Source organism: Vigna umbellata, chromosome 7, assembly GCF_029865625.1.
Source record: "Vigna umbellata cultivar VRB3 chromosome 7, Vumbellata_1.0, whole genome shotgun sequence".
In the NCBI taxonomy this organism is placed as follows: domain Eukaryota; kingdom Viridiplantae; phylum Streptophyta; class Magnoliopsida; order Fabales; family Fabaceae; genus Vigna; species Vigna umbellata.
In genome coordinates, this window is record NC_142171.1 from 918,890 (window position 1) to 928,682 (window position 9,793).

At 30.9% G+C, this 9,793-nt stretch overlaps 1 protein-coding gene and 1 long non-coding RNA gene across 2 annotated transcripts; both read right to left on the reverse strand.

Moving 5' to 3' along the window:
* Positions 1–1,132: 1,132 nt before the first annotated feature.
* Positions 1,133–2,351, reverse strand: LOC148194910 (uncharacterized). Its single transcript, XR_015781045.1, has 3 exons — positions 2,160–2,351; positions 1,488–1,549; positions 1,133–1,338 (listed from the first exon to the last, which is right to left on the reverse strand). It is a non-coding gene; the product is annotated as an uncharacterized LOC148194910 (long non-coding RNA).
* Positions 2,352–2,570: 219 nt separating this feature from the next.
* LOC148194911 (uncharacterized) lies at positions 2,571–9,106 on the reverse strand. The gene is made up of 2 exons (XM_088094386.1): positions 7,570–9,106; positions 2,571–2,791 (listed from the first exon to the last, which is right to left on the reverse strand). Exons 1-2 carry the CDS (start codon positions 9,104–9,106, stop codon positions 2,571–2,573), a joined length of 1,758 nt encoding a protein of 585 aa, XP_087950512.1.
* Between the last annotated feature and the right edge of the window lie 687 nt (positions 9,107–9,793).

Here is a 9,793-nt window from a genome sequence, read left to right on the forward strand (position 1 = left end):
ATCTTACTAATCTATTATCAAAGTTTCACGAATAAGACTAGCTGATTGCATCAAAGAGTCTAATATTTAAAATAATATATCTTTATATATAAAATAATATAAAGTAATTGAGTTTGTTCGTGATTTGCCTACTACAATCAATAAAATAAAGTGATTTTGTTTTTAAATAGGTTTGATACAAGATCTATTTTCAAATGTTATTTTTTCGAACACTTTTCCGAGTTGGTCTAGGTGAGACCAAACTATTTAATTTACTTTTCGGGTTGTGTGATGTTATTGTCATGTATTGTAGTGTGTGTGCTGAGTTGTTTGGAGTGTTTGTAATGTTGGTTGAATTATTTTTGCTTATTGTTGTCCAATAAACCATGTTGGTGTTGAATGTAATTGAGGTGGTGGATCTTATGTAGTCTTATGTACTCTTTAATCGTGATACGAGAATGTTCTTGTTTTGGTGCATACCTTGTTTTGATGAACTAATAAGTCCTACGTTAGTGTGTGGACCCTGTTTTAGTGAACAGGAAAGACCTGCATTAGTGTATGAGCTCTGTTTTTGTGAACGGGTAAGTCCTACGTTGGTGCATAGGCCCAATTTGGTGAACTGGTCTTGCATGCTAAAGTACAGAAGACAACATATAACAATAGTGATTGGTGGTGACATGATTTATCTCGACAAGAGTTGGATTACCAATGTGTTTTGTGTTGTGAAATGGAGTGATGTTATGAGCTTATACATTATTAGATAACTATATTATAATAATTGTATTATTATATGTGTTTTTGGATGTTGATGTTGTTAGCTCACTCTTGTATTTGTGATGATAGTCTTGTATTTGTGATGATAGTTTCTGTTTACTATAATAGTATTTATAGGAAGCAGATAATGTTAGAGAGGACATTGCTGATGACGTTGATGTGCTATAAATCGAGAGATGAGTGAGATATTACTTTCAGAGTTTTCAAAATTGATTTCTTTTAAATAAATTATGTTGAAGAATTTTAGTACATTATTTTTGAGTTGTATTGAGATTGTTTATTATTTTTACAAGTTTTTAATTAATTTCATGACTATGTGATCCAGTTTTAAAATTTTCATTATATTATATTATGATGGTATATTAAAATTGTATTTCTTCTTAATCAATACACATTTGTTTACTTACACGTGATAACTAAATCGGAGGGTTACAATCGGTATGTCTAATAAAGTTATAACACGTTGCACCTAGTATGGCACCAACAAATGGTCCAACTATATAAATCCAAAATCCAGTGTAAACGTTCATCACCAAAGCAGGTCCAAGGCTTCTAGCTGGGTTCATAGAAGCTCCTGACACAGGTCTGCATGCCATTAATTATCAAACTCCACTCAAAAATTGAATAATGATTTAGTAAATCAAATCTTCCTAAATATAACCCAAATAAAAAAAAAAAACTTTCATCTTCGTGTCTGAAATATTACTTTAGTAACAAATTTAGCAGTAAATTACCCAGCAATGAAGACGTCTACTGTAACTGTCATACCAACAACAACCCCTCCTAATTTTCCAATCTGTTACAGAAAGAGGGATTTGCATCATTTATAGTGTTTGAAAATGAATTTTAGACGTGCATAAAATTAGCTTTTTCTGTAATGCTTATGGTTTAAGGAATTTATAAATATAATATTTTAGGCTGTATTTTGAGGTTAGTTTTTATTAAATAATTTTAGTCTATTAAACATTCAAAACTTTTATATTTTTCAATTTAGTAATAAGATGATGTAAATGTTATCTTTTACTTGTATCTCATTAAAAACTTATTCCATAGTAAGGACGAGTCCATCAATGATTCTGGTGATCTATAGGTAATAATATACATTAAAAAAAACATGACAATTTTAATATCTAACATATTTTTAATAAAATTAATAAAAAGCAATCGTAAATGTATACTAATCAAAATATTATTTTACATACTTTACTATAAAATATCACATTTCTTAATACATAAATAAAAATAATCAAGATAGTAAGACAAAATACTTCATCTAAATTTATATAGATTTAATTAATATTTTTATTCAGGGTAAGAAGTAATTTGTTTTAAAAAACGTGTAATATGTGAAAATTAAATGAAAGGAATTGAAAAATAGAAAAGGTGCATTAATGGAGCATACTAACCGCTCTTTTATCCGTTGAAACCGCACAGATAACGAACATTAATAAAAATGTTGCAAGTAACTCAAAAACAAGAGATTGAACTGGAGATCCTGCCGGTCTTGTTCCGAAATAAGAATTATCGTCTACTTCAAACAGAAGGTACAACGTCCCACTGGCAAGGAAAGATCCCAATATTTGCGCAATAAAATACAAAGGCACCTGCAACAAATATGTTTATATGAAACCAATTTAATAAATTTTAGTGCAAAAAAATATTACATTAAAAAGATTATACTCATTTATTTTTTAAGTTTTAAAATTAAATTATATAAAAATTTAAGATAAAAATAAATTATAATTTTGTATTAAAGTATAAGATCTAGAAAGAAAATGAGAATGAAGAACAGACATAGGTAGATTGTTTAACCATAATCATAAATTAATATTAACCCGTCGAAAACGCAGGAAATAGAGAAACGGTGATGGATAACGTGCCATTTTGAAAGGGAAACGACGATAGATAGCTAAGCTGAGAGTGACTCCAGGATTGAAATGAGCACCAGAGACATGAGCAAGAGAATAAGCCAAGATGGTTACTGTGAAACCCCACACTACGCAAACTCCCGGAAATGTTATTTGGCCTTTTGTCTTTTCTGAATTATTAAGAACCACAGAGCAACACCCAGCAAACACTAAAAAATATGACCCTATCAACTCTGCAAATACCTGTCACACAAACATTTCATTCTTCTTTCTGTCATCCTCCATGCAACATCGCAACATAAACTAAATCAATCAAATATATGCACACCTTTTGAAAAACCTCAACTACCGTAGGAGAACCACACAACCTAGTACTGTCTAAGATTCCTCCCATTTTTCAAAACCTAAATTACATTAAACTTTTTTTTTCTTTTAATTTACCATCATTCTTTTTCTTTTGGTGCTGATTGCTTTCCGCATGCAATTAAACCATACTAATTTATAGGATACGAACGTGGATATTGGTGGTTTACGTGTTTTCAGGAGAAAACAATGGATCTGCTTTTTATATTTATAAATGCTTCGTATAAGTATAGGTTTCGGAAGAAGCTTGTAACTTTGTACGAATCAAATATAATGTCATGTTTCATCAATTTAATCAAGATATTAAAGCTTCAAATGTGCTTGGCCCATCAAAACATAATCAAGCATACGCTATTTATTTAATTTCATTACAGAATAGGTTCAAAGGGAGCATAAAACATGCAAAATAATAGATTGTCTTAATCAGTTATAGATTGAAAGTACACATCATAAAGTCAAGATCTAAATCCAAACCCGAGGGCAACACCTTACCTGATAAAGTCATGATAGTCACACTAAAACTGCACCATTCGTTGAAGAATCAATCTTGTGGTCACTATGGCCTTTTGTCAATATATTTTTGAAAAAATGGTGTCTTTCATCAGTAATGACGAACCGGTCTTTATATATTTGTACTTTAAACATTGGGTTATATTCGCAAATGTAATTCAAAGGTAAATAATTTAAACAAGGCTTACATGTGATTTATTCATTCTCATTCTTTCAAATATTTAATCTTAAAAAAAAAACTAATTAATTAAACAAGATTTTACACAAGAGAAACTGATTAATTGCAAAATCAAATTGTACTGTAGGTATCAAATTGTACTGTAGGTGACCGAAGACCCTTTAACCCTATCAACTCCAGTCTTGAAATAGTTACTTAAGACAGTAACATGATACCATTTACCAGATACCTTGTAACCAGTACAACTAACAAGGTGACCATCAAATACTCTGCAATGGATGTACTATCTACTCGATACTATGAACTGCACACCCAAAGAAGTAAATTTAATGTTGACTAGCGAGTGTCGAATATCGAATATTAAATATTATGTTTCTCGAACTAAAGGCTACATCCATCCTTTGATAAGAATGCTCCTCATTGGATGCCGCATGCCAATACCTAATTATGCATGTTGAAGACATTCTCACATTAGGTAACTTAGCCAAAAATGATTGTAGCTCGTCTCAAGTAAGTTGGCCAATGGACCTATGGACCAACAAGCCCATAAATGAGGCCTATTCAGGTGAGGATCCATGGTCAGCAAAACATCCCTATAAATATTATTTTAATCATATTTTGACTTTACTTTTATGCATTAATCTAAATTTGACTAGAATCTCTAACTAAAGTATTAACTTCAGTATCTGAGAATCTTTTTCAGACACCCCACTCTTTGATAGAAGATGAAGGAGGCTTGGAGGATGAGTACCATGTTAAGACAAGATCGTCTAGTTAAATTAGAGTGTCTAACAACTCATGTTTTGAAGTTTAACATACAATACTTGAAAAAATATCGTCTACTAGTAAAACATCTAAAGAATGTCTTACTAAGAATAATGTTCAACAAAATAAGTGTTGAACGAAATAAGCATTTATAACGTTTTATGATAATAACATTTTCCAACCTATACCGTCCAACATACAATGTTTAACAAACAACATCTGTCAAATGGACACATCTAGTGTATGCTTAACAAAACGCTGAAGCTTAAAATCTTATATTCAAACATTATTGAACAAATAGAAAAGCTTACTAAACAATGTAATGAAACTTAAACATTTTTGTAAAATAAGCGTTTAACATTTTACATCGTCTGAAGATCATATATCAAACGCCTTACTTCCTAAACGATGCTTCTATCAAACGAGCTTGCATGTGCTAAAATGTTTTAAACACGCAATATATCCTAACATTTATGAACGTTTAAAACATTTATTGCATGTACGAAGAAGTGTTTCTTTGCTTGTATGTCTCATCCTCTTTATTTGTTAAGATCATGAAAGTACAAGACCTTTACTCAAATTTATGCACAAGAAGGATAATTGCGTTAAGAGATAGGAAGACATTTTGGAAATGTTTCCTTAAAGCTTTTACTATTTTTTATTATTATAAAAAACGTATATATTTTCACTAGTCATATATAATTGAAATGAAAAAATTGTATTTAAATATAACTTTTATTTTATCTATTATTTAATTTTTTATCGAATTATCTTACATATATTAATCATTAAATATATCTATAATTTATTTTATTTTTGTCCAATCATTATTTTGTTTTTATGAATTTTAGTTATCATTATGTATTTTGACATGTTAACAATTTGAAAGACATTTGTTCTTATCTTGAATGACGGAATATGTTCCCTTAGGATCGAAGGTATCTCACAAAGACATATCTTCCATAAACCGTCTTATGCACCTTCAGATGTCAAGCTTCTAGTACTCAGTATCTGTTCTCCAACATTTCAAACACTACCACATAGGGGAGATTCTACAAAAAGGTTCTCTAATGCTTAAGTTAGTAAGCTAGTCAGAGCTCTGAAGTTAAATCTCAATTAATTTAAAAAGAGAAAGTAAATTATCATTAGTATAATATTTATAGTGTTTTAACTTAGTTGACCAGGGAATCAACTGGATCGACCACACCTTTGTGGGCCCATCACTCGAGAAACCCATTAACCCAATTACCTATTTTTAGCCAATAGCAACCTTTAACCCATCCATTCTCTAAGTTAGGAAACATTGATACCAAGTATCCAGATTGGGATACCCGATCACCAATACCCATATGATCCTAACATGCCTTAGGGATATAGCCCTTATATGGAGGGGTCTAAGGATCATTAGTCCTACTCAGTACAACATTTACCATTATGTTGTCATAGGAAAGTTCATTAAACCAAAATAAAAGAATAAACACGAAACATGGGTAAAACCAAACCCATATTGAGCAAATAAAGTCACTTTCCAAAACAACTTAGGAAAAAAAAAATAAACTATGCAATTATGAACAAAGGAAGAGAAAACCTAATATGAAAAAAAAATTATATTCTTATTAATAAAGACAAAATTTAGTACCACTTAAAATCTTCTTGATCATTCATGCTTTAACTAATCAATTTATTTGTGTAATAATTATCTTCTAGGAAAGTATGAAATTTTTAAAATTCAAATTTGTATATAATTGTAAATATTTATGCTATCTCTCCCAGGACAATAAAAAAAATGTAAAAGTTGAACAGATGGCTTCTTCCAACACCCCGTTGTTTTTTTCCTGCATCCCTAAACTTTTCATAATGTCTAAACTATTTTGACTTTGACTATAATAAAAATCATGTGAAACATTTTTTTTTTCTGACATTGTCGTTGATGCAATCAAGTTAATACTGTTAGCATAAAGCTGAAAAGAAGAAGTTTTGATGATGTCTCAAAGTCAAGTCTCAAGTGCTCTTGTTGCAAGAAGATCTTCATGAAGACTTGTTTTGTGTTAAAGATTTTGTAATTTAGTATATTTATGTATAGAATGTAACTTATCTTTGATTTTATGTATTGTTTGTCTTATATTGTGTTAAAATGCATTTTGAATCAGAAAACCTCATTTTATACTTGAGATAATCGATTATAAACTTATAATAATCGATTATCAGTAATCGATTATGACTTGCTATAATCGATTATCACGAGCAATTATGAAAATTTTTAAGCAAGGTTTTGACCTTTGTGCATTCATTAAATTCATAATCGATTACCATAAGTGAATAATCGATTATCACATGTTAAATAACTGACAATAGATTTTTGGAGGTAACCTTGAGTGAGATCTCCACAAATTGGACTGAGACTCTCATTCTAAAATACGAAATACTTGGTATTCAAAATTCTTATTTGTTTTATACTGTGATAAGTGTTCTAGGGTTTGTGTAACCCTTGTGCTTTGGCTTTAAGAACTTGGTGTTGGCATATAGCGAGAATTTTCACGGGAGTTGCACTACAAAAAAACGGTTATTTAGTGGAGGTTTATTTTCCATTTTGCGGAGGTTTTTACCCTCCACAAATTAATTTCCAGGGGTTTTTCAAACCCCCGCAATTAGAGTCGTCGCTATTAATTTGCGGGGGTTTTCAATGACCTCTGGTATCCATTTTATATTGCAGAGGTCTTTTTGTTGAGGGTTTTAACCTCTTCTATTACTGACTATTATTTTGTAGAGGTTTGAAACCTCTTTTATTTTCAACTATTTTACTGTAAAGATCAACCTCGTTTTTCTCAAACCTTTTTGGATTAATACCATATTCAATTTGACAATTATAATTTACATGTTTTAAGTCGCCTCATTTGTACTATTTAGGTTGTGAGTTTACAACTTTATTTTGCTTATATTACATATATCACCATTAAGATGCTTATAGTTTTGTCAACAATATTTATTTGTAACAAAATTCAAATACATTTTTTTCAATATGCATAAAATCTAAATTGTGGCGTAACAAATTAGACTCCCAATATGGAAGTTCAAAGAAAATGCTTTTTTTTTTCCATTGTTTAACTTCTTCTCTATATCTTTTTCCTCTACCATCCAAATGAATTCCTCTCCCAAATGTGACATTAATATTTTCCACTTGCCTAAAAATGTCAGAGCCTGATAATTTTAGTGGTGGATTCCGTTCTTCAGTGCTTCCATCAAAACGAACACGATTCAATCGAAATCTATGGTTTCTACTTAAAAAGCGACGATGCCCCATAAAACACCACTTCCTACTATGAGGAAGACGACAAGGTTCTGCATCAAAGTTACAAGTAGGACAAGCTAAACCTGTGTGTGTGTTCCAACCAGATAAAATACCTAAGCCAGGAAAGTCACTAATTGTCCACATAAGAGCAGCTCGCATTCTAAAAGTTTCATTCAGTGAAGAATCAAAGGTGTCCACTCCATCACTCCATAGCTCACGTAACTCATCCACAAGGGGTTGTAAGTAGACATCGATATTATTTCCAGGCATTTGCTTGCCTGGAATGATCATGGATAGGATCAATGAAGTGTGCTTCATACATATCCAGGGTGGAAGGTTGTATGGAATTAAAAAAACTGGCCAAATACTATAGGTAGAACTCATAGTGCCAAAAGGATTAAAACCATCACTAGCAAGGCCTAAGCGAACATTTCGAGGATCAGAAGAAAATTCTGGATGCATTAAATCAAATGTCTTCCATGCCTCACCATCCCTTGGATGCCTTATAAACCCATCCTTGTTATCTAAAGAATGCCATCTCATATGCTTTGCAGTCTTAGAACACATAAACAATCTTTGCAATCTTGGTTTCAATGGAAAGTAACGTAAAACTTTAGCAGGTTGCTTTTTCTTCTTCTTCTTTGGGTTCCATCTAGATGTACCACAATGTTTGCATGTGTCCAAATCTTTTTCATCATCTCTTAAATATAACATACAATCATTCGGACATGCATCTATTTTGGTATAGTTAAGACCCAGTTTGTTGATGACTTTCTTAGCCTCATAAAAAGAAAGAGGCAACTTTGCTTCACTAAATGCATCTCTTAACAAATCTAAGATCATAGTCATTGCCTTGTCACTTAATCTACACAAAACCTTGATATGATATAACTTGATTACAAATTCTAATTTTGTGTACTTGCTCCCATCACATAAGATCTGATTTCCATCATTGAGAAATTCATTAAATTCATTATGATTCTCCCTTGGCCTTTCATTCAGAACATTGTTTACATCCACATGTTGTGAACCTATATTAGTACCTTCTTGCCTATAATGCCCAAATGCTTCATTTATCATTGTTTCCATTGGATTTTCAGAATGAAATGTCTCTTGTATATCATCTTCATTTCTTGAAATATCTTTTGTTTGTTTCTCACCGTGAAGATTCCATATAACATAATTTTTAGGAAATTGTTTTAAGATCAAGTGCTCTTGAACTTCGACTCTATTATGCCATTTCATAAATCCACATTTGGGACATGGGCATCGAATTGTATCTCCAATAGCCCCATTCTCAAAAGCAAAATTTAAGAATTTTTCTAAACCAATAGAGTATTCAATTGTATTTCGAGGTTTAGCAATCCAAGATTTATCCATTCAAAAATATTCCTAAACAAAATGAAATACACTACCACATCAAAAGGATAACAATATTCATGGAATATACAAACAAAGATTGAATTAATAAATAAAATGTTTTCAAATGAAATTAAATGTACTAACCTTGATAACTGTGAGATTCCAAAGTTTGATGGCAGTCAAATAGTAGAACAACTCAGTAACTCAGTAATAACACAATACCTCCCCAGCTTAGTTGTAACACCAGCTTATTAATAAGCACGTTTGTATCTGTGAACTACCTACAAAGTGGTTTAGGAGAAAAGCTGAAACTATAAGCTTATATTACATTGCTTGTAATTGGTGGTAAGCTTTGGAGTAATAGGTTTACAGGGTAAAAACTCATATCCCAAAATAATCAAAATATTAAAGAGATACAGATTTTCAAGTTATAAAAAGTTAGTTTATTACTTAAAAAAAGAGATTTAAGTGTCAATTTTTCTTTTATATCATGCATAGTTTTCCAGAATTATACCTTGACTTAAAAAACTAAATAACCAATTATATATTAAAAAACAATCCATAAACATTGCACCAACTATAGTATCATGCGTAAGTGTCAACAACTTATGTATTCAATCATTTTGACCAACATAAATATGCCACTGCTCCAAGACTTATTCATGCCTAATTTTTTTTAAAACCATATAAGAGAACTAATTTTAT

Bases quoted from the DNA above. Each gene is read 5' to 3' on its own strand.
- LOC148194911 (XM_088094386.1), bottom strand. From the start codon at position 9,106: ATGGATAAATCTTGGATTGCTAAACCTCGAAATACAATTGAATACTCT. The intron at 2,792-7,569 runs GTAGAGGAAAAA...TTAATAATTCAG, and splicing joins GAGAGGAATTCATTTGGATG to AAAAGACAAAAGGCCAAATA.